The 25,253-nt window shown below is 38.9% G+C and overlaps 1 protein-coding gene across 1 annotated transcript in view; it reads left to right on the forward strand.

Annotated features, from left to right (window-relative positions):
• Positions 1–25,253, forward strand: part of adcy2a (adenylate cyclase 2a) — a 65,348-nt gene that overhangs the window by 8,829 nt on the left and 31,266 nt on the right. The window contains exons 3-4 of the mRNA XM_061081344.1: positions 11,961–12,122; positions 23,991–24,140. Coding sequence (XP_060937327.1) covers positions 11,961–12,122; positions 23,991–24,140 — 312 coding nt within the window. The remainder of the gene's footprint in view (positions 1–11,960; positions 12,123–23,990; positions 24,141–25,253) is intronic.

The following is a 25,253-nucleotide window of genomic DNA, read 5'->3' on the forward strand; positions in this document are numbered from 1 at the left end:
ATTTTTCTTACAAATGAAAATGTAGCTCCAATTTCACTAGATGAGAAAATGTGCCGTGTTGATTATCACAGCTTTTAACAAAACCTTGACTTCTTGTTCTGCACAAGTGAAACCAGCAGAGTCATTAGAAAAGGCTCCATCAAATATTTATTGACCTACTCTACATTGTAGACAAGTTTAATAATTTGATCACAGATGAACAATTTCACAACCACTGTGTCTTTTCCAGCACTATGCATATTTTTCTATTGACCACCATGTCAGCTCATGGAATTGAGCGAGTCAGTGTTGCTTGAGAACTTCGTTTAGTATTTAATCAGTGATCACTCACGATGTGGTTTGATTCATTTTATTTTCTGATTCCCCGTTTTTTAGACATCCAAGAGTTTATATTCATAGATTGATTGCATTAGATTGTCTTTTAATTAAAGCTTTTAATTGTTTGCCAAAATGCGCTTATCTGACAACTTTAATTTCACACAAACTATGCAGAAAATAATTTATATTAACTTTTTATATAAAAAAATGTACTTTGTATTTTTTTCTTCGATTTATAGTTATTTAAGGCAAGTTTATGGTTGAACTGTAAAATATCCTGCCTCAATTACATTTCTTGGCCATAAGGTTTCATGTCATCCAACAAATCATCAATTAAATAGGGGGGGGCAGCTTTGGCTGAGGGGTAGAGTGGTCGTTCCACATCTGCATGCCACTTACTTTGGGCAAGATACGGAACCCCTAAATGGCCCCTCATAGGTGTTTAATGCACTAATTGTCAGTCGCTTTGGATTAAAGCTTCTCCCAAATGACATGAAATGTAATGTAATAATATATGTTTGTGCTGTGCTGTCAGCTTTGAGTTTCTGGCATTGCTGTCCCCATATTAAATGAACCATAATAATATCCTCTGACTGTCTCGATGAATAAAGGCCAAATAACAAAAAGCACAATCTGAAAAAGTGCTGCAGCAGCTGGGTGAGAATAGCACATAGAATGTACTATAATTAGTCTCATGGTTGTCATGTGTTGTTAGAGGGTGAATTCTTAAAGGTCAAATTGACCAATGTTCTTGTCTAAAGCTAAAATCACAGTGACGGCTCACAGTGATTACCAATCCCTAATGGAAACCTAAAATGACAACAACAATACATGTTGTTTATTAACATTTTATCAGCTGATTTTTATTTGTGTAAGAGTAGCAGACCAAATAATTTGTGAGTTAAAGAGGAAGTTGAATGAGGTCAGCGATGTGCAGCCGCTGCTTTAATGAGTTCTGCTTTCATCTCAACCTTTCCTCTCTCCTGTGACAACATTACCATGGACCACTCAGGACATGCTGTGCATTCTTTATAGCTCTTACTAAGACACCTTTCGTGTTGCTAGTCACCATTGCATTACTACATAGGGTAAAACAGTTTCCCTGAAAATGACAGTGGACAAACCGTGCAACCGCACGCAGTGTTGGGAGTAACGGCGTTTAAGTATAACGGCGTTACTAACGGAGTTCTTTTTCAGTAACGGAGTAATCTAATTAATTAGGGCCCGAGCACAGACATCAAAGGTGTCTGGTGAGACCCTATTGAAATTGTAAGGATTATTATTATTATTATTATTATTATTATTATTATTATTATTATTATTCAGGCAAATGAATTGGCTTTTTGAGGGCTTTAACATGCTCAACTTCTTACCAAAATTTGCAGAAAGTTAGAAAGTGGTGAAAATTTACGTATTCTGAAGGAATTTTTAATGGGCTTCGCAAAATGGCTCAACGGTGCCCCCTGAGACCCCCCGAGACCCCCGGAAGGTGTTCCCATTGACCTATCTTCACAAAAATCGATATACAGGTGTATCATGACCAAACAAACAAAAAAGTCTCTGGGTGCAATTGTAAAAACAAAACAGAAAGCCTGATATTTTGTATTTAGTGGCCATTTTGGCCATATTCCACATTTTTTCTTTGATACACTTGTACCAGGGTTTTCATCGGATCAACTTCAAATTGAGATGAGTGTCATCACAACAAGATGGAGATAAAAACTGACTGACGGATTTTTTTTTAATCACACGGTGTGACCGTGGCGTGGCGTCAAAATTTGATTACACGCCATTAAAACACGATGTTCTGTAGCGCGGACATACATGGACCATAAATCCTTTGATTTCAGTCTTCCTAGATCAAAGGAAACTTTATGTCTTGCAAAGGTCACGTCTCTTTCTCTCTCAGAACTGGTTATTTTTGTTTTTTCAGACAAAAAGCATGCAACGCTTCAAAATGGATGTGCTCGGGCCCACCCAGTGCTGCTTTGCAGCCCTAAAAATTTTAGTTATTATTATTATTATTATTCAGGCAAATGAATTGGCTTTTTGAGGGCTTTAACATGCTGAACTTCTTACCAAAATTTGCAGAAAGTTAGAAAGTAGTGAAAATTTACATATTCTGAAGGAATTTTCAATGGGCATCGCAAAATGGCTCAACGGTGCCCCCGAGACCCCTGGAACGTGTTCACATTGACCGATCTTCACAAAACTCGACACACAGGTGTATTTACTTTTGTCATCGTTACAACGCCGTTATCGTTATTGATAATGTAAAGTGGCGCGTTACTACAATTTGGTTGAATGAAGCGGTCAGTCGGCAATCTCAACCGGCAGCGACTCCGCAGTCCCCGACGCTGTTTGCCGGCTTCCTCCGCACTTCCGCTTTCTCCTGTCCCTTGCGACTCCTTCTCCACCAATGAATAGGCTTGACGTCGCTCGCTACGTCATCATCCGGCGACGGCTGTCAAACAACACTCTGGTGGGGGGGGGGTCTCTCGATCCGTTACAATATTACACCCCAGCTGCGTGGAGAGAGCTGTCTCACTGCACGCTCTGACTACAGCTCAAGACAGCGACAATGGCGACGAGCCAGGGAAATTCAAAAGTAGCGTTCAATAACTGGAAGTACCGGCACTACTTCTCACACTACTTAATGGCCAGATTTTCCTTTGTTTCTTTTTACCCAAGTTTACATTTGCACTTGAATTTTATTTTCAATATTTATTTTTATATGTTTTAATTCTATGCATCATATGGCAGGCTGCAATCTATTGAGTTCAAATAAATACCAAATGTTCTAAAATACTGTATATAGTGTTTTTATTCTTCAATCAGTTAATATAAACATCTTTGACGTTAAAGATGTTACAGAACGTAACAGCGTTATAAAACATGAAAAATAACGCCACAGTTACTTTGCTGAGTAACTAATTACTCTAACAATGTGGTAACTGAGTTACTAACTCAATTACTTTTTGGGAGAAGTAATTTGTAACTGTAACTAATTACTTTTTAGAAGTAACTTGACCAACACTGACCGCACGACCTACTTAGTGAAACTCAAATCCTCCTGCAGCATAATTTCTCAGTACTGGAAATACTATCTCTCCCCCTCCTTCATTCTTTCATGTCAGGACATATTAGTTTCCACAAAGCCCTTGCACGCTTACAAGCTAACTGGACTTCTTCACTGCTGGAAAAGACATAACTTTTGGAGCTTTTCCCATCAGCTCCAGCCCAGATGGCACCTCAAATTCACATATTTCAATTACGTCTCTGCTGCGATTCGGATGGAGCTACTTCCATTCCTTATTGTGTTGCATTTCTTTTATAACTTCAGCGGTGTGAAGCAGCTTCCCCACATAGGAGACATAGTCAGCTGTCAGAATAACTATATATTGTGTTGACATTTTCAAAGAGACGGTGAGAGAACAAGAGCTGGTTACAATACAAACTGCTGTGTCAGTAATGTCAGGTAAAAAGAAAAAAACGGAGAGGCTCCAAATGTTTCCCTCAGCGCTGTTGTGCTCACCAGCCCTGCTCCTCAAGTTATTTGTATATAGTACACTTTCCATTTTCAAACCCGGAATCAATTGGATGCTTATCCTCTCTCCACAATGCCCCTCTCTCTTTGCTGACGATGAAGAGAAGGGCTTATCTGTGTAGCCCAGTCTCTTCCCCTCACTGAGAGCTGTCTCATCTCATCCCCTCCCTTCTTTCTGTCTCTCCTGATCACTCACCGTCTCTGTCACACACACACACACACACACACACACACACCCACGCACGCACACACCCACACACACACATACACACCCACACACACACACTCTCCTTTGTGGGTACACTGCCAGCTTCTTTAGCTTTTAAAGCAGAGGTGGGGGAGAAGGTAGCTGTGGTGAAGGAAAAGGAAAAGGCTTCCCAGTCTGAAATGGTAAAGAAGCGGGCAGATGGTAATAGTCGGTGAGGAATCACTGTCAGGCATAAAAGGTGGGTAAAGGAAGTCTGAGGATGGAGAGGGGGAGCAGAGGAGGAATAATTTACTTAAATTGTGTTTTGATGCACGGAAGATGGGAAAACGTGGATACATATACATAAAACATTAACACGTATTGCAGGAGGACTGAAACAGACAAAGCACTTTCTTTGATTATTATTTTATCTTTTGAATACATTTTTTTATCTTTGCTATAAATCTGAAAATCTATCTTTTTACTTAAATTTAAGTAGCTGTAAATGAAAAGAGCTTGTGTTTTTTTTTTAGAGTTAAACAGCAGATTGACACATAAATGCTCAGATGGACACGGACACCCACTCTTTACTGTAAATCCAGCCTGTAAACTAATCTCTTCCACAGACTGTGGACTAAAGGTCTGATGTAATCTGACACTCCATCACTCTAATTTGTTTTGTAAACCCTCCTTAGTGTCATTATCAAGGAATTGACTCATGGGCCGAAGCAGAGTTGACGGCACCATGCTGGAGCACAAAAAGCCTTGTCCTCTTAATTGTCAGAGAGAGGGTCCTCATGCGCTCGCATCATCCACGATGAAGACCGACCCTTTCTGTTTTATTACTGCATGATGTATCACGCATGCAGCACCACTCAGCAGGTGTCTTTCCCCCAGCAGCCTCTCCATTACAGTTGATATAGTTTCATGATTGAGTTAGCAACATTGGATTTCAGACCATTAATTCAGGAACAAAAGACTCTCTGGATTATAAGTAAATTATGTTGCCTTGCTCGATGATATTTGGCAGCAATTAGCAGCTCTCTCTTAGGAAGTAAGTTAATACTTTCTTTTTCCTCTTTTGATATGGTTAATACATACAAATCCACAGAGGAGAAAGACTGTTAATGTTCACGGTGCTTGTAGGTTCACAGTCACTGGATAATTTACCAGTTTCTTTTAATTAAAGTCCTGAAACGTAACACTTTTCACGGTTTTAATTTACTGTGTTTTAGAGCCAGGAGCACTAATTGTTATACTGCAGAAACACCAGCCTTTGCAGTCATTAAAGGGATAAACCGAATAATAAATAAATTCACTCATTGTCTACTTACCACTATGCTGATTGAGGACTGGGTGAAGTACTTGAGTCCACAAACATTTTAGGAGTTCACTAAATCCTTTAAATTCTACTCCGATCAGGAATCAGGAATACAAAAAAATACTCAGAAATACTACAGCATTTCAATTTATTTCTAGACTAGTCACACCAGTTTATTGATCTCATCTCTGCTAGCGACAATACACATCTTTTACTGTAGTTTTTTTTAGTTTGGTTATTTGAGCCAAGCTATAAAAAGATGACTCTCCACCCTCCCTTTTGCGATTTGTCATATTTTGTGTATAAAATTGCTGCCGTCTATTTTTTCCTATTCCTGCAACCTCTCTTCACTTGACTGCCTCAAAAACACTGCTCTGCCCTTATGTGTGCGTTTGAATCCTTTCGCTTGCCAGCATTACTGAACCATGACATTGGAAAAAAAGTATAAGACTGGGGCCAATTAAATCTTAGTCAGACGGTGGTATAGAGTTGTGTTATTGCACCTGTCATTCTGAAGAGACCACACAAATAAGCAAAAGTGCAAATGGAGCAAACCTTATTACCAATTTTTACCCATCAATCCATTGCGTTTGACAAGTGAGAAAACAAGAGAAAACTAAAATATCAAAATAATTGTACTACATATTCTTCTAAATTATGGATTATTCAACTAAAAGCACTCTAGTTCTATTAGTCTTTTAAGCTTGTCAACAGTTAGTGGGCTGGTTTTCTTTTAAATATAGATATGTAGCTTTAAGGAGAGGGTTAGAGTCAAGAAAGCCACCCACTTATAGGATCACTCACTAAACTATTATATATCTCACTTCACAAGGATTTCATATTTTGACCGTTCATGCAGGTAGGTGCAACAGTCTCAAGAGAACCGGGACACATTTTTGTGCAGTTCAAATTGCCACCCTTGTTTGGTTTAGGAAAAATGCATCCTTTCCTCTTTATACTCAAAATATTAGGGTTAGGGTTAACGGCTCAAATAGAGGGGAAATGAAAATGTCAGTCTGCAGATTCGGAACAAATTAAAACACTCAGAGCCTCTGTGTCTTCTCAAAGATTAGTGAAATTTTGTCATGAGTGTTTCGCTGGCATCAAGTTGTTCATATGTGTGAGTTGGCGTGGAAGGAACTTGATTATATAATTTCCCTTCCCACAATGTAATTAGTGTAACTGTCTTTTAAAGACCTGTTTGGTGGTCTGATGCTGACCATGCCTGTAACTGTTAGTCAGCAGGATTACGCAAAAATTGGACTGATACCTCGGAACTTGGAAGATGTGGTTGGGTCAGGAAAGGATCCATTAAATATTGGGGCTGATCCATTTTTTCCCCCCAATTTCTTTAACTTTGCCAGATATAGCGTTTTTCAGAGAATACATCATTGACCTACAGCCGTGGCCAAAAGTTTTGAGAATGACACAAATATACATTCTAACAAAGTCTGCTGCCTCAGTTTTTATAATGGCAATTTGCATATACTCAAGAATGTTATGAAGAGTGATCAGATGAATTGCAATTATTTGCTAAGTTCCTCTTTGCCACGAAATTGAACTTAATCCCCAAAAAAACATTTCCACTGCATTTCAGCCCTGCCACAGAAGGACCATTTGACATGATGTCAGTGATTCTCTTGTTAACACAGGGGACAAGTCTGGAGATCACTCTGTCATGCTGATTTAGACAGAATAGCAGACTGGAAGCTTTAAAAGGAGGGTGTTGCTTGAAATCATTGTTCTTCCTCTGTTAACCATGGTTACCTGCAAGGAAACACGTGCAGTCATCATTGCTTTGCACAAAAAGGTCTTCAGAGGCTTGGATATTGCTGCCAGTAAGATTGCACCTGAATTTACCATTTATCGGATCATCAAGAACTTCAAGGAGAGAGGTTCAATCGTTGTGAAAAAGGCTTCAGGGAGCCAGGAAGTCCAGCAAACGCCAGGACCGTCTCCTAAAGTTGATTCAGCTACGGGATCGGGCCACTACCAGTGCAGAGGTTGGTCAGGAATGGCAGCATGCAGGTGTGAGTGCATCTGCACGCACAGTGAGGCGAAGACTTTTGGATGATGGCATGGTGTCAAGAAGGGCAGCAAAGAAGCCATTTGTCTCCGGGAAAAACATCAGGGACAGACTGATATTCTGCCAAAGGTACAGGGATTGGACTGCTGAGGACTGGGATAAAGTCTTTTTTTCTGATGAATCCCCTTACCGATTGTTTGGGGCATCTCGAAAAAAGCTTGTCTGGAGAAGAAAAGGTGAGCGCTACCATCAGCTCTGTGTCATGCCAACAGTAGAATCCTGAGACCATTCATGTGTGGGGTTGCTTCTCAGCCAAGGGAGTGGGCTCACTAACAATTTTGCATAAGAACACAGCCATGAATAAAGAATGGTACCAAAACATCCTCCGAGATCCACTTCTCCCAACCATCCAAGAACTATTTGGTGACGAACAATGCCTTTTCCAGCATGATGGAGCACCTTGCCATAAGGCAAAAGAGATAACTAACTGGCTCGGGTAACAACATTGAAATGTTGGGTCCATGGCTAGGAAACTCCCCAGACCCTAATCCCATTGAGAATTTGTGGTCAATCCTCAAGAGGCGGGTGGACAAACAAAAATCCACAAATTCTGACAAAGTCCAAGCATTGATTATGCAAGAATGGGCTGCCATCAGTCAGGATGTGGCCCAGAAGTTAATTGACAGCATGCCATGGTGAATTGTAGAGGTCTTGAAAAAGAAGGGTCAACACTGCAAATATTGAATCTTTGCATAAACTTGATGTTATTGTCAATAAAACTCTTTGACACTCATGAAATGCTTGTAATTATACTTCAGTATACCATAATAACATCTGACAAAAAGATCTGAAAACACTGAAGCAACACACTTTGTGAAAATCAATACTTGTGTCATTCTCAAAACTTTTGGCCACGGCTGTAGATTACACAAATCTGGCATATTTTGTGGACTGATATTTACGAAGTCCAGTGAATTAAAATGTGGTTTTATAAGGGGACTGTTGGGCCTTGGTAAAAGGAATGTGCTCTCTGAGTGCCCTTCCGGTTTTTATCTGTGTTGATGTTGCACACATTATTACTTAGCATCTAACACATTTAGCATCAGTCATGGTCTCCACTGTATAAAGGTCTCTGTCTCCCCACTTCCATATTGACTAAGCTCTGTTGTCCCTGATACTTGGAAACCAGAGTGTTACTTTAATTACTGCTACATAGATATATTTTTTATTTTAGGAAGCATGCAGAGAAAGTGTGCAGTATATATTTACCTGGATAATACATTTCCAGTTTGTGTAGATATGTTTTAGCAATAATTTGCAGCCTTGCTGGGTTGAATATAAATCAAGATTTGAATTTTTTTCACACAAGAAAAGCCTTCTCACAAGAAATGGCAAAGGAAAAAGCAAGGACACCTCCGGGAGTTGCTGCTCGTCTGCTCTCTACAGTATAATTCTCTTTATGTTGCATGAAATTGAATAGAATCATAAATATTTTTTTCCTGCGCACCTGCTTCAAACGTCAAGAGGTACAATAAGAAGTGGCTGAATAGATGGTGATTCCCCATGGTCTTACTTTGACTTTGATTCCTGCTCTGCAAAAACCTTGTAATAACAACAGCAACTACTACTACTCACTGCTGCTGCTCATCTTGGGATAGAAATTCCTCACATAATTTTTCTGCAGTTAATCAATGATTGTAAATACCTTTCATCTTGAGTCACAGATGCTGATTGTTCTGATGAAATTACAAATATTTTACAGATTCCTGACACAGTATTACTGAAGTGTTGGCTTTTCAGAATTGACTTGAATATTTTTTTCCCCACACTTGTTGTAGACTGGCTCTGAAATTGATTTGGGTTACTTTATTTCAGCTCTTTATTTATGAGGTGTTAGAACAAACACATTTTACTAAATATTTATGATCCACAGCAGATTGAGCCCTATGAACCTTTTAAGGCAGAGTACTTTACTCACCTGAGAGAGTAAATATTATAATTTCAGATTTGTGTTGTGCAAATTTCAATAGCTTCTAAGTGAAATCCTGTTTATAATGTATATATTCTGTTCATTGTTTTTATAGGTTTATTTTTCAGGTACAGTGCATATTGATAACAAAACTGCATATATATTCACGCGTTAGCCAAGAGTCTTATTGTCATTTGTATTACCTGGCTAGGTTTGAAGAGAGCAGTCTACTGTCAAATAAGAATGTTTGAAATGGTTATCATGATGTAGACAAAAAAACGACAAACGCATCTACTTAAAAACACACGTTAACGGTGTATGCTAGCTTGCCAAAAAAGGGCTGGTGGATATGACTTGATTTTTAAAAACACCGAAACATGAGAAACAGGACGAGACTTTTTTTGTAAATATTTTATTATTATTTTATATAATTGCAATTTTTTTCCCTTCTGTATGATGGTGTGTTTTTTTACATGTTCACTGTTTAGTAATTTGAGAAAATTTGAAGCCTACAACCAATAGATAATCATCCATCAGGCTACTAAGTATTATATATTTCTACTTTTACCTGTATTGAAGCAGCAGGAGGTCTGTCACTGCAGAGGACACAAGACCCATTGGAGTAGAATTTTTATTCAATGAGTTAAGGCCAATTTATGCCTCTCCGTTTTTTCTATTACGGACAGATAAGACCGCCCTATCCGTCGTGAAACGTCCTCTCCGAGGGCTTCGGACAGCTTTTTGTACACGTCTGATTTTTCTAACTATGTTGGAGACCCGACGGACCGCTCTTGGCTGTGATTGGTCCGCGAACGACATCATTTCCGTATGACGTCATTTCCGTATTTCCGGACCTCAAACTTTCTGTTTACATGTAGCAACAAACACGAACACAACTATGATTCTACGATTAATGTGACGTGTGTGTTAAGCCAGCAGAGTTGTCCGGCTGACAGTGGCTCGTTAGAGCACTGAGGGCATGTGTGCACGGTCACATACGGTTATAACGAGCTTTCAAAACGGCGCTAGCAGGCTAGGCTAGCGGGCTAGGCTAGCCACCATGCTAACTGCGGTGGTAACAGTGCAAGAACCCGCCGTCACGACTTTAATTCCACTTCTATCATGACACTGTTTCTATAATACCGTCAGGTTAGAAGCAAACACTGGATAGTAGTAGTTAGTGCCGGGAGTCCCTGCTGACTGTGTGTGGAAGCTGGGGGGAGCTAGGTCCGTGTAGCTTCTAGCTACATGTAGCCTCAAGCAGATTCAAGCTGTGGAATCAGCAACACAGTTCGGAAACAAGACCGGGGAACCGCTGCGCTAAGAAACGATTACATCAGCATTTTGACCCGCTGGGTGTCACTTTATTTAGTTCTGTTAGTTGCCATGGTTCAGTGTGTGGGACGCAAGCTAACATGTAAACAGAGACACGTGGACTTCTTCTTCCCAAATGGGGTAGGCTTCTCTGAGCTCGTCTTCCGTTGCGCCACCTATGGGTTTGGCGGTGAATTTTTTCCGGACGTAGACTGACGGAGAAGTAAAAATCAAAAAGACTCTTTGTCTCCCGCTGAGACCTCTCCGAGAAACGGACACGTAGTAGTATATAAGAGCCTTAAATCATCATCAGTCATGTCTTCAAGGTTACCAACTGTCCCTTGATATTGCTCCTCTTTGCATTCACTTGCACAGATGGCTATAAGGAAAGCAATGCGCATCTTAGTGACCTAAGCTTAAACAGAGGAGCTACTGTTGCTCCCTCTCTTGCTTTCCTTTCCCCCCCATACTACTGCCCCCCTGCACACAAACTCCTGCTTTTTCACTAGTCATGCAAAGAAACCGCAGAGGATATAAGGCACCTGGCTGCAGCCTGTGAGAACACTGGCCTCATTCTGCACATGCACAACAGCAGATGAGCTGCTTTAACCCTGCAGCCGAAGGCATATTAAGTGTTTGTGTGTGTTTGTGTGTGCTCCTGTACTAACAGTGCATCTTAGTGAGAACCATTTTAAACGCACACTTGGTTTTAAGGCTTAGAATTAGGTTTAGGTTAGGCATTTAGTTTGGATGGTTTGGGCTTGGGAATGTTCATTGTGCCAATGAGTGTCCTCACTTGTGGGTGTGTGTGTGTGTGTATGCGTGTGTTTGTGTGTGTGCGTGTGTGTGTGTGTGGAGCTTGAGTAAAAACAGAAGCACTCCACATGCTGCATCAGAGGTGTCAGGTTTGAAGTGTGAGAGTTGGCCCTTATTTCTGCTTCCAGTAATCGAGGGAGCTTGGAAAAAAACTGAAGATGCTACGAATGTTGCAATGTGTTGACTGTTCCTGTATTAATATTATGCCTATTGCCACAAATTTGTTCCTCCTGTTACTGAGTTACTTGACATGAAACTCATTCCCAGAGCAGGCCAGATTTTTTTTACCACTTTATTTTTTCATGCCAGCAATGTTGCCGTACATAAGTAAACTTCATTTCAAAAAGCAGTGTTTAGACCTCTTGGGTAATGCTGCTTCTCCTCTCACAGGTATTTTATTTGCATCTGTATTTTCTCTTTCATTTATATATCTCCCTTTTTTCTGAATCATCCTCTCCACAGGTGTCATTCTTCCTGTTCATTGTGTTCGTGGTTTACACTATGCTGCCGTTCTCCATGCGGGAAGCCATCATCGCCAGTGTCCTGACCTCCGCCTCTCACACCATTGTGTTGAGTGTCTGCCTGTCCACTACAGCTGATCACATGGAACCGGTGGTGTGGCAGGTAAGGTCAAACGGTAGCAGAGAGAAAAAACGCTGCATACGATAAATCCTTACTTGAATTATGCATAGTACAGTGCCCGCTCTAAACCTGCCTGTGTGAATGAGCTTTCTGCTTGGCTTATGTCAATGCCCCTTAGTCTACCTCAGAATTGTTCCTTATCATTATGTGAGTCCTTCCTAAAGAGTTCTACCAGATACTGTCACTTTGTATTGTTTGTGTGCTGGACGCTGTGTGGAGAGCTTTTGTCTAAACAGTCTATACTGCAGCGGGAAGTTAGAAAACTTTGCATTCATTCTACTTGTTTTATCTGCAGGGAAGATTTTATAGTCATGGTTTTTAATAAAATGAAACTTAATTAGCTTCATTACTGTGCACGTGTGTGGTTATATATAATTTAGAATGGTTAACTTAACTGGTGTTATAGTTTATACAGCGTGTGTCAGGTATTTCAGAGGTTTGTTTTGACGTAATTCAGTCCCAAGTGAACCACTTTCCAAAATAAAAGCTCTCTAATTCAGCTCGATATAACATATTGCTCTAATAAAACAAATGTGCTTTTAATTTGTTGCACATTCGCTAAAGAAGAAGTGGTCCCATGAATGTTTCCATGATAGAGATCAGCAACATGTTAGTCAGTCCGATATAATAATATAAAAGTTATGAAATTCCCAAATTGATCTGGTTTTGATCCAGTTGCCGACTACTGCTGTATTTTATCTGAGGACATATACAAGAAGACATGTTCAACTCGGTCCACAAACTGAAGGCACACTGCCCCTCACCCCCACTGACTGCTAAATATTGTAAAGCATCACAGGTCCAAATCTAGTGTGCTAGCTAGTGGTGACTACCAACAAAAAACAACAACAGCCTTCAACTCAGCATGCGAGAAAGATGACGAACGGAGAGCAAGGTGAAGCTACGTCCCTCTACATGATGTTGTGCATGTTTACTCTAGGAGTACTGCGAATGCGAACGGCGCATTTGATTAGAATGGTCCGGGTCACGGCCAGGGAGGGAGGGGGGGGGGCAGGATCTCAAGCATGCGCAAAGACGTCATCTCCAGTTGTTGTCTAGCTTCCAGAGTTACATGCGCGCGTTGTCCGATATACAGCCAAATCCGATCTACTTATCTGGGGGTGGTTATCCGACTTCAGTCGGACACAAGAAATCTAGATTTGTGGAGTTACATGAAATGGATCTTCGATTGAAACCCGACAACGCCAGAAATCGGGTTCCAATCGGACACATGTAACCGCAGTGAGTGATTTAAGTAGTAGGGCTAAAATCTCAGCAAATATTCAAGGACTTATCTTTCAACGTTTTCGAAATGCACTTACTTATCTCAGATAGTTGATAGAGAAGAGAGAAAATGCTGACCGACCTGGCATAAAGACAAGAAAAGGGTAAACTACTCTGTCAAAAGGAAAGCCGTTTCAAACTCAACTTCCGTATCCTTACCTCAAGTGAAGTTTAACCCAGTTTCAGTTCAATCTGTTTTAATACCTAGATTTAATCTGATTCGACTTGTTTTACGTTCCATTGTCTCCCAGACATGTATCTATATATTTTCCTTTCAGCTTCCATTTTAAACAAGCAGTATAGTCTTTTGAGCAAACAAACAAACGTGACCTTTTAACCAAAACTAATTTAGCATAGCAGTTGAGCGATAGATATTCCAATGTGTTGTTTTTTTTAAATATATTTTATTAAAAGGTCACCCACTTTCCAGTGGTTTTGCTGTTTCAAGCACAAAATGTCCAGGCAGTTAGTATAAACAGGGAAAGGCAAAGAAAGAACAATATCGGAAAACCAATTATCTGGGTAATGTAGACTTTAATTAATTTGGGCTCATTCATACACCTATAAACCCACGTCTAATTGTGGGCTTATTGTAACTAATGTATGAAGGAAAAAACATTAATTTAACAAGCATGTCACAAAAGCCATGCCTCACTGATAATCCTATTTCAAAGACCAGAATGCAATTTACTATTTCAGAGCCAAAAGGGCATTGCTAGCATAGAAAAAGACATAATAATTATAGTAATGGTTATTTTACCAGGTCTTCATCTTGGTGACTTCCTGCCAGGGAATTGCTTTTCCCTAACTATGTCATGCTGTTTGTCAGCTGTTTTCCTCAAATGCTGTCTGACTGGTTTGTGGCTGCACAAAGAAAATTTATTTTATATATGTATATATATATGGTTATTCATCTTAATGATACATTAGTGTCACACAATTTTAGATTCTTTTCAGCATCACTAATGGATTCATTGTTAAACTATCCCAGTTGGTGAAGACTGTGTTTAAAACTTCTCTGAGCATCACAATAACAATAACCTTTAAACTATTATCAAAGGACACTATAGTCGTTGAATTAGGATATACTGTTAATTACAAGAAAATATTTCCTTATGAAATATGCGGAATGAAAAATATAATGTCTATGCTATGTGCAACTGGAGCTGCATCTTCGTCCTCATCTCGTGCCTGTATTTCTATCCATTTCTGCAAACATTCTTCATGGCTTCAGTGAACGCTGCTGTGATGGCCTCTTCTTCGCTTTTCCACTTGTTTTTTCCTCGTAACTTTTTCTTTCTCCTTTTGTGTAACTGTAGCGTGTTCTTGTTGGCTTCTGGGCCGCCTTGGGCTGTGTGCTACATGGTCACTATCTGTCAGCTCCTCTTGTGCATCAGGTCAGTTTGCCTGACAGCACAATTCTAATGGCAAATCTGCCAGACTGGCGTGTCCTTTATGAGGATCTTCACTGTAAATATAGTTTTTTTTTGGAAAACAAAATCGGATTTTGGAATTTTTCTGTGAATAATGTTAAAGAAAAGATGTAAAACATTTATTTTTCACAATTATTTGGGCTCAATATTACTGTACTGTGTTGCTGTAGTAGTAAATGGCGGTCTTCAATTACTTTAACTTACTTATTGTATATTGATTTATATGTAACCTTGTATATACTTCAAATAAATGCTTTTGTTATATACATTACTGTGCAAACGTTTTCGGTACTTAAAATTATCCAACACACGATGTCGGAGACATCTATTCAGTCACATATTTATTCTGCTGCATTACAACAACCTTAATTGTCCAGCCAAATTCATAGAAAACAGCATAAGATGTTTTGCAGCAGATGTTGTGGTCCCCACAGACCCTGACCCTCATGGAGTCCACATAGGATTGTTTGCTAAGATGCTCAGAATAACCTACCAGCCAGAGTAACACTGTGTGCAAATGCACCGAGGTGAACGGGTTCTGTTTTTAAAGGTGGTCACACCAAATATAGATTTTTTTTTCTTTTCAGTTTATTATCCGTGTGAAACTAACTGATAAACAACAGGTATTTAAATTAAAGAGGAAAACAGAGACTAATCAAAATGAACATTGATGACCAGCTGGAAGAGACTAACACTTTTGGAGAAAGAGGAAGGTGTCTTCTATCAATTTATATTGCAGAGGGTCTAAAATATGAACGTGTTTGTCCTTGCTCTCCTACATCTAGGCTTCTAAAATAACATACTGCTTATATTATTTGCATTTGTTAGACCTACACTCTTAAGCATGCTAGATATAAACAGTATGTGACATTTCTTATAGGCACACCATCTTTGAATCCAACTGACTGGACCTACAAGGAGTGATCTCTTTTGATTCCATGTGCTTTCTGTTATTCTGTTTTGTGGCTGTTTTTTTTATTTGAGGGATGACAGAGGAAATTATTCCTCATATTTTTTTTCAAACTGACCGTGTTGTGTTACAAACACATTGTGGGAAGAGACAGATTGTTGATCACTTAGCAGTCAAGATGGCATGCTGGCGCAACATGTGACATGGCCAAGGAACAAAATGACTACTAGTAAACACAAACTAAGCCAAGTCTGAGCTCTCTGTTTCATTTGTTATGACAGTAATAGTTGAATAGTTTTCAAGTGATGATGATAGACCCTACATCTACAAAGGATTTCTATAATTATGAAGTGATTTAAGATCTTTAGTCTTTATTTTTTTGCTTGTCAGTGAGGATGCTGTACTCTCATTGTATTCCGTAATCACATGAAAGTACATTTTCCTTTGCCTTGGAAACAGCACCATTTCGAGTGGTTTCTTCTTCTTTCAGGTCAATATTGATCCTATACCCCGATGCTTACTCACTTCACGCCTTGTAGACGTGGGTTGCTGGTTTAGCGTTTGTCATCAGGAGTTCGGGAGATCAGATAAAAAAAAGTATGCAAAGGTTTTTGGTTCATCTCTGTAGAACCGTCTCTACAGGGCTTGGAATCAGAACTTTTCAAGTCCCCGATGATCAAGTACTGTAAAGTCAGGATCTTTTGTAGCTATTTCCAGAATTATTAAACCATATTATGCTACAGCCTTCTTCAACATATGATTGCTCAGTTTGTATTATGTGATCTTAGCACAGTCCCAATAACTTGCTGGTTTTCGGGGAGTGAGTCCTGTATTATTGAACATTTCTATTAACACGTCTTAATGTATTGGCGTAATTAGGTGGAAGGTAATATAATGTAAGAGCACTTCAGACAAATTCAGTGATGTTAATAGTTTCATTCAGCTCATGCCATGTTGTCCTATAATTTCACCCAACATCATATGAATAATGATTAATGTTCAATATATCCATTGTAGCTTCAACAATTTCACACACACACACAAACACATACACACACACGTCAACACAAAATAGTGATAAGACATTAATGAACATTATTAAGTAATGTCTACAGCTCTGAAAGCTTTATCTTTGTCAGTGTCAGTGTGTGAGACATACGACACTGTGATACTATGGTCAATTATCCTTACTCACCACTAATGAACACAATTCACCAATTATCATTTTATGTTTCCAGATTAGATCGGACGCCACTGTGTGTTGACATGAAACTGGAAATGGTGATAATTTATTTTAAAAGAGCAACAAGGCATATCATATCGTGATGTGTTGTTTATCATGTGGGTTATGTGTTGTGACACTTGAACAGTAGCTTCAAGCAATTCAGGGTGAAATATAAATTTCTCTAAGGATTTTGTTTTGCTGTTTTTATTAAACTAGAAATCCATTTAATATCAGTGTTTTAATTAGGCTAATGTGGACAATGTTGCAGAAGAACGTCAATATTGGATTTTTGTACAATATGATTTTTGCATCATTGTGATAATGTACATTCATTATCAGTTATTCAGTTCTCCAAAGTGTTTATCAAGGTATTTCTATTATTAACTGCTTCTCATAATATGTCCCTGTATTACCAAAGGTCCTGCACTGTCGGCCAGTATTTTATCCCCGGTATTTCATAGCTCTGCTGCGTGCGTTTCTGTCTGCCTGGGCCTTCTGTGTTTTTGCTCTTTTCTGTGCAAATGTGTGTATCAGATCGAGAAAGGGAAACCTCCTCCTGTGTTTCACTGGCCACATGCCAATGTCAGCCCACTCTTTTGTGTGGGGACAAGCGGAGGCTTAAGCCCTTCTTTTTAGATAAGAGCAGGGCGGTCCGGTGACAGGGAGGCTGAAGTGTCAGAGGGTAGCTATTGAACAGCAGCTACAAAAACCTCACCAGCTTTCTTTGTAGAATTTACCAAGGTGACTGTGTAGCACTCAAACACGCTGTTCAATCAGTCGGTAAATTGGCTAACACGCTTTTTGACTTAATTACACCGTCTGACTCCTTTGGCCTTGTTGAATAATTACCTCTGGCTGGACACTGAATAGATACTTTTCCTAATGCTGTAATTTTTCAGTTACAAAAGTAAATTGCTTTTACTTGTAGCAATGTCACTTTCAATAAATATGCAAAAGGATATGCAGTCAATTTATAGTATAGATACATCTAAAGAAACTAAGGAAGTGACTGTGGGCCTGGATATGCTATGAATATTCTTAGAAGGAAAATATGTTTCCCTCAATGTGAGACTATTCTTTGAGAAGCCCAATGCCCACACACTCCAACAAATAGTCATATTGTGTATTGCACTTACACAGGACCTAGTATAGGACATGCAAGACGTATGCACCAAACTGAATAAGAAGGGATGAGGGAGGGAGGGGAAAGAGGATGTGGGTATGGATAAAGAAGATGGATTAAAAGGATGCAGTACAAGGGTGAATGGATAAAGGGAAGGGAAAGGCTGGGTCAAAGAACCTGAGACAAACCAAGCTTGATGGTGTAACTGGGTATATGAAGGCTTAACAGGTGTAGCATCTAAGTTAAGTAAGTTAACTTCATTAGGTAAATTATTATGTACATTTGTCTGACCTTCCTGAGATTTGTGAATTTCCGCCCTTTAAATGTCCTCACTCCTGGTCCTTCGTGTGCATTAACTGTTCAGTGGGTATTTAGTTAGAAGGAATCATGCCGATATCTCCACTTTGTCAAGTCCATTAAACTTGACAGTGCTGTCTCTTTGGAATCTTAATGAACCAACTGATTTATTGAAGAGGTGAAACCCTCCGTTAGGTCCAGATTTATGTGCATATGAAACTAAGAAAATTCTATCTTTTCCTGCATAGAGTTTCAAACAGTGATGCATGGCTGCATAATTATTTTTGCTACTTTGCTAAAACCTTGCAAAATGAATAGAATTATCTACCAATCCACTATAAGATATTTAGTCTTTTAGTATTTCTACACAGTTCATCTTTAGAGCATCAAAAACTCTGAAGATCCCTTATTTCAAAGTCAATCACAATTTAATGAATGTGCTTGTAAAAACCTGGAGTTCTTTTTCTGATTTTATCCAAACCGACATTAAACTAAGTGCTGTGATTACCTCGCTATATTAGTTGCCCACAGTGTTCTTACATGACAACCTTCCCTCTCAGACTGAAAATAGCCTTAATTTGTGTTCTTTGTTATTAATTGTTGAGTGCCAAATCATCAATAATTCACCATAGCCCTAGCTCTCTTATTTCAGTTTTTGCTGATAGTACGTCACATTAACTCTCAGAAGCAGCAGCTGTTGCATATTACATGTATTCCCTGTTTAAGGGGAAGTAGGGCTTAATTAACTATCCTTTGCCGACTACATTAAAATGGAGCTTGGAGCAATTAGACCTTCTGTTATCTCACACAGGATTTGGGTTTCTTAGAGTTCCATGTCACGTTTCTCTTGAAAATGGTATAGTTTGTTTTCCCTCTGATTTAGATATACCCAGGATTCACCAGCACGGCTGAAAGCACTCAGGACGCCATCTCACCTGAACCTGCTGTTATCTGCAATTGTGTATCAGTGAGCAATACGGACTGATTCACACAGCTGACCTTTCAGATTGTCCGATAGCTGTCAGTGTCTTGTCAAACAGGCGTCTGCTAATGTGGCAGCACACAGGTGTAACAAAATGTTTCTTAATACGTGAAGTCAACCATTAACAAGTATTTGTTTCTGTTCAGCCTGCAGATGATACAAGGTGGTGTTTCATGACCTACTGCATGAGGGGTTCGTCAGAACATTTTAAAATAGATTTGTTATATTTATGGTTCTTAAAAGTGGCCTAAAATATCGCGTACAATATATGAGCTAATGAAAACCCTTTTATAAAGCAGCCAACAAAGGCCCCATCTGGATGTGCTTGCTTTCAGGGATTCAGTACTTTTCTGAACTCAGTGCTTTGACCACTGTTCTTGTAGACGTTAGACTTTCTATAAAAAACAAAATGGTCACGAGGCTTATGAATGGGTTATGCCTTTAATAAAAAAAAAACACAACCAATCCCAGATTTTCTTTTTTTATCTTTTGTATAACAGTCAAATAATCAGTTCCAAGCTCAAGCCACACTCATGCACATGGCTTCTGCACTCATGTTTGCTTTTCAAGTTAATAATACCTTCATATGATATAAATTTGGAACAGAATGTGTATCTGAACCACACTCTATTTAAAAATATAAGAGAATACAATAGAACTTTGACTTCCACCAAAGTGGAAAATTGTCCTTGGCTCACCAATAAACAAGCAACGACATGAATAAAGACAATCATCAAAACAAGCAACAATGTAAAACAATATAAAAAACTTAAATCGGCATCAAGTACAACAGGAACATACAACATTACAACCCCCAAAAGAGAAGCCAAATCCTCTTGATTGCCCCCTGGTGTCTCGCCGTAGTAAAGGCCATAAAGCCTATTCCATGTTAGTAGATGGGACATGGAGCAAAGTAGTAAAGTAAAAAGAAAGGATACATTTTAAAAAAACAACCTCATCACAGTTATGTTTGTTCAAGTGTTGTTTTTTTCCAGTAAGTTTAGTTAAGAGTTATTTAAGGCTATTAAAATGGCATTAAACCTCATGATTGACAGCTAACTCACCATTTGTCAGGGATGTGTTATTGGCAGGACCTTGATACTGTGGCTCCACAACATGATCACAACTGTGCAGCAAACAGACAACGTTTTGACAATGTCACTGCATGGTTGCAAAAACACTTACAACCATATGTGATTATCCTCTATATGCAGATCTGGCTTGCCATTCTAGAATAGATGGACTCAATGGCTTTACAGTGTTGAAAGGAAGAACCACTAATTAAATCAATTAAATCCATGTGCAATTGCTCTTGTAGTTCTATCAGTCTACTGACAGTTGACTGATAGAATTACACAAACCACAGAAGGTAGACGTTTTCCCATCATACATTTATTGAGCATAAAATTACATGCACAGTATGATTTAGAGAAAGTGAGAGTATTGGATTTCAGAAAGAAAATGATTGCCCTTTGTGCAGAAGGTCACAGGCTGATTACCCCTGTCATATAAAGTAAATCTTTTGGGCACATTAACGTCAGAAAAGAGTGAGCAATTTGCAGATGATCAGTCTGACAGTGAGGTCACCATTATGCTAGAAGGAAAGACGGAGCCTTTAAGTGAAAGGGAAATTGGTGAGAATCAGACAAGGCAGGCAGACGAGCGCACGGGAGTATGACTACGAGACGGAGATGGAGAAAAAGAATATAATTATAAAAAAGCGATGGGAGAGAACCATTAAATTGTCCATTTGCTTTAAATTGCAAACATATTGAGATCAGTACCATAAACCCTCCTGGGTTCTACTACATTCACCTGTCTTTACTGAGCCACGTAATATAACAATTCCTCTAATGGACATTCCTGTATATTGCTGCCATGATTGATACGTGGAGCGAGAGTGAAAATAAACCACTGTTTTGAATTGAAAATAAACCCAACAGACTGAACTTCTCACAGATTGCAATTTTCACTCTGTGGGTATATTGAAGACGTTTGGTTGCAGTAAACACTTATCCTCAAGCATCGTATTCACCTCAGCACTTGTTGTATTCTCTGCTGATATTGCAGGATATTGTCTCTGTGGAGCTCAATGAGTCAGGAAACACTCGGCTAATCACTCGTAAAATCACTTGTTATTACAATAAGGATAATCACTTTAGATTTATTGTGGTATTGTTATTGATCTATATCATCAGTGATCCTTGTGTGGGTATCATTAACAGCAGCAGCATCTTATAAGCCGTGCCATGGCCAAATGGAGCCTGTAGTGGGGTGTGGTGCTTGCTGTTATCACACTAATTAGAGAACAGACAGGCTTCCCTTCTGCAGTGAACCTGAGCTCATTAGAGAGCATGGATGTAGACGAGAGGTGTGGGCACATAATTAGCCACTGTGTTTATTTGTTACATAGTGTTTGTTGCCTTCCTTTTTTTTCCTCCATCTACAGGGTAGAGGTAAATCTGGTGCAGGGAATACACAATGCCACTTTTGGGTAATGAACACCTTAGTGGGGGCAGTAGAGGGGTCACACACATCTAATTTCCTTTACTTACCATTTTACTGTAGTCTTTTATCTCTGATGTCATCAGCGTTTCCTTTTGAATAACTGACTCACAAGAAAATGTAATGTAAGCTGTTTTGTTTCTGATTTCCACATTGTCCTAGAATACTGTGTGATGCAGGGTGTCGACATCCCGGCAACATCTAATTTGCCAAGGTCTCGTACTCTTGAGAAAAAGCCGTTCACTCATGTTTCACTATAGAGGTTTTTTTTTAGCTTTGGACTCGAGCCCCAAAAAATTGAAGCAATAAAGTGATGGAGAATGTTGGTGTAGTATATTTTGTCATTACATCCAAGGCAATGTATACAAGCTAAGGGAAGCGGTATAGATAATGAATTGCTAGCCGGTAGGGGGTCATGTTACATGCTACTTGGAGATGTAGGTGCTTTATGGCAAAAAAGCTAGCAATGCTCTCTATGGGAGAGAACTCCTTTTGGTCTAAGTGATTCCTTGTACAGACAATATATATGACACTAAAGTAAATGGAACAACCCAAAGAGTATAATGGGCTCGTATCTGTTAATGTAATTTGCCTCTAGTGAGATAAAGATTTGAAATCTTTTGCTTTGTGTATTGAAGATGGTCTGAATTGCTTCACATCTATATTTTTACTATAATGTTTTGAGCTTACACTGAAAAGTACTATTATTATTGTAAGTTTTTATAGGGGCAGTGATTATCAAACTACATTTTTCCTTCAAAATTTGAGTAGGCTTTCAGATTGTCGAGATTATAGTACAGGTGGGAGATAACTCTTTTGAAATGTCTGATTTTAAATGTATTTTAGAATATGTTGATGGAGGGTTTACTTTTTTGTTTTTTTGGTTGGGAAAAAAACATTATTTCATATATAAGTACAATGCCAAACTAGGATAATATACTTTTGATGAGTCGAGCGGTTTTGCAGGAAAACACTCGGGACAATGAGGGAAAGACGGTTTGCAGGATGGAGCCAAAGAAGGCTGACGTGTGAGCGCGGGGAGCAGACTGATGGAGCCAGGGGGTTAAGTGAAGCTTGAGACCAGTTGGGATGAGCTGTTAATGGAGAGGTGCGTTGCACGGGGAGCGTGGCAAGCAGAGAGTTCAGCAGACAAACAGGCAAACATGAGGTGATCCTGAAGCTGTCAAAAATAAAGTTTACAAATCTCCATTGGAATTGCCTGTGGATGTAACCAGTGATATCCTTGTGTTGTAGTTTCTAATGCACAAAAGTTCTGACTTCAATCTCAGACAATATTTGAGTGTTTCCCACATTTCAGAGAATATTGATTTTTGTGTAAGTTCATCACTAAAATTTTGCATAATAACCCCACTCCCCTTAGCTCCCTAATTTATTTTATTTTGCCAACAATGGCCATAATAAGCTTTTGTGTGTTTAAATACAATATAATAATTTTCTCCTCTGTTGTTGTGTATGATACTTAATATATAATGCATCTTATTATCAGCTGCAACTGTGTGTGTGTGTGTGTTTGTGTGTGTGGTGATTGTTGACAAGGCAAAATTCTCTGCAGACACCAACTGGAACTATAACAGCAGTTTTTTTATACTAAAGCAGGTGTTTATATGTTTGTCTGTCTGCGATAACATCAAACTGTGCAAGATGCAGACATGAAACTTTACAGCTGTGTAAGACTGAGGATGAAGAGGGGAGTACTCATGTAATCATGTAGTAGTGACTACTGAGTAATTATGTGATAACGTAGTAATGATAGTATTCATGGATATGAACATCGTGTTTACTGGTGTCACCTCTGGTTCATGTCAATGCAAGATGGTCTCTAGAACTGTGTTTGAGTCATGTTTATAAAACCTTCTACAAGATAATAAATACAAATAAATTGAACCTTTTGTGATGCTTAAGTGTTCAGGATCATCTTTTTCATTTTTATAATGGCTGGTCCAAATATGTCTCCAATTTAATTATTTTAGTTTTTTTGCATGTGATCAGTACAGCAGGTTCAGTTTACAAAAATGTACAATACAATAGAAAATACATTAACACATAACACTATTTTTGTCTGTCCTGCAGATTTTGGCCAATATCATCATTTTCTTGTGTGGAAACATGGCAGGGGCGTACCACAAGCATCTGATGGAGTTGGCACTAAAACAGACATATCAGGACACCTGCAACTGCATCAAGTCCCCAATAAAACTGGAGTTTGAGAAGAGACAACAGGTAAAGTGTTTGGGTGTGAGATTATGTGTCATATGTAGATGTTGATTGTGCTTTGATTACAGGGAGGATTATAGTAATGAAGAGCATGAATGAGGAATGGGTCATGTAACATGCAGGGTTTCCCCCAGTGCTGTATAGGCCTGGCAGGCCGCCAGGCTTTTCTCCCCCCCCCCGCCAGGCTAAGCGTCGCTTGTTTTTTTTATTTAAAAAAAAATAAAAAAATCCGTCACTCGCACACATCAACAACCCTTCACTTCCTCATTGAGCCCCGATCCCCAAGCAACCCCATCCTATTGGTCCAAACAGTAACATGTCCCACCCCGACCCATTCACTGACCCTCAGACATCAGAATGCTCCTTCAACACAGTGTTTTACTGAACATAAGTCAAAACCAAACATAAACATAAACCTAGTCCGTTACACTATTAGGCTGCAGCTATTTGGTTTTATTTATTTAAAAATAGGGTACTTCTTATTTCATACATTTTCCACAAATATGGGGAGGACTCAAATAGCCCTAAAAAGTTCTGTGTTTAATTTATTTCAAAGTAGGCTGACACTTGCCTGTGTATTTTGTTTGTTTGTTATTTTGTTGCTTGTCTGTTTGAGTAGCTGGCTGAAAGCAAAGAAGTAGTAGGCTTACCTTTTATTGGTAACCTAACTGTTACGGTTCATTGTTTCTGAAATAAGAGGCCTGACTGCTATGTTCACAGCAAACTTGAATTTTGAAGTAGGGCTGCCACTAACGACTATTTTTCTATTGATTAATCTGACGACTATTTTATCGATTAGTCGATTAATCTAAACGATTAATTTTCCTCCAAAAAATTCAAATTGACCATTTCAATTCAGTTAATTTTATTTTGATAACAACAAACTGTATGTCATCGTATAATGCAGCACAAAACAAAATGTAAACAAAGGCTCAAATATTAAAATGCAAAACTGTAGGTTTAAACTAGCAACTCCAACGTGATATAAATAAATAAAAAAGAGGGCTTATAAGTTAAGTCAGCAGTGCAACTCAAAAAGATATAAAAGTTTCTATTTAACTCCTTATCAAAATAAAAAAGTTAGGTCTGCATATTAAACAAAGTGCAACATGTTTAGAG

Source organism: Limanda limanda, chromosome 11 (genome assembly GCF_963576545.1).
Source record: "Limanda limanda chromosome 11, fLimLim1.1, whole genome shotgun sequence".
NCBI lineage: Eukaryota > Metazoa > Chordata > Actinopteri > Pleuronectiformes > Pleuronectidae > Limanda > Limanda limanda.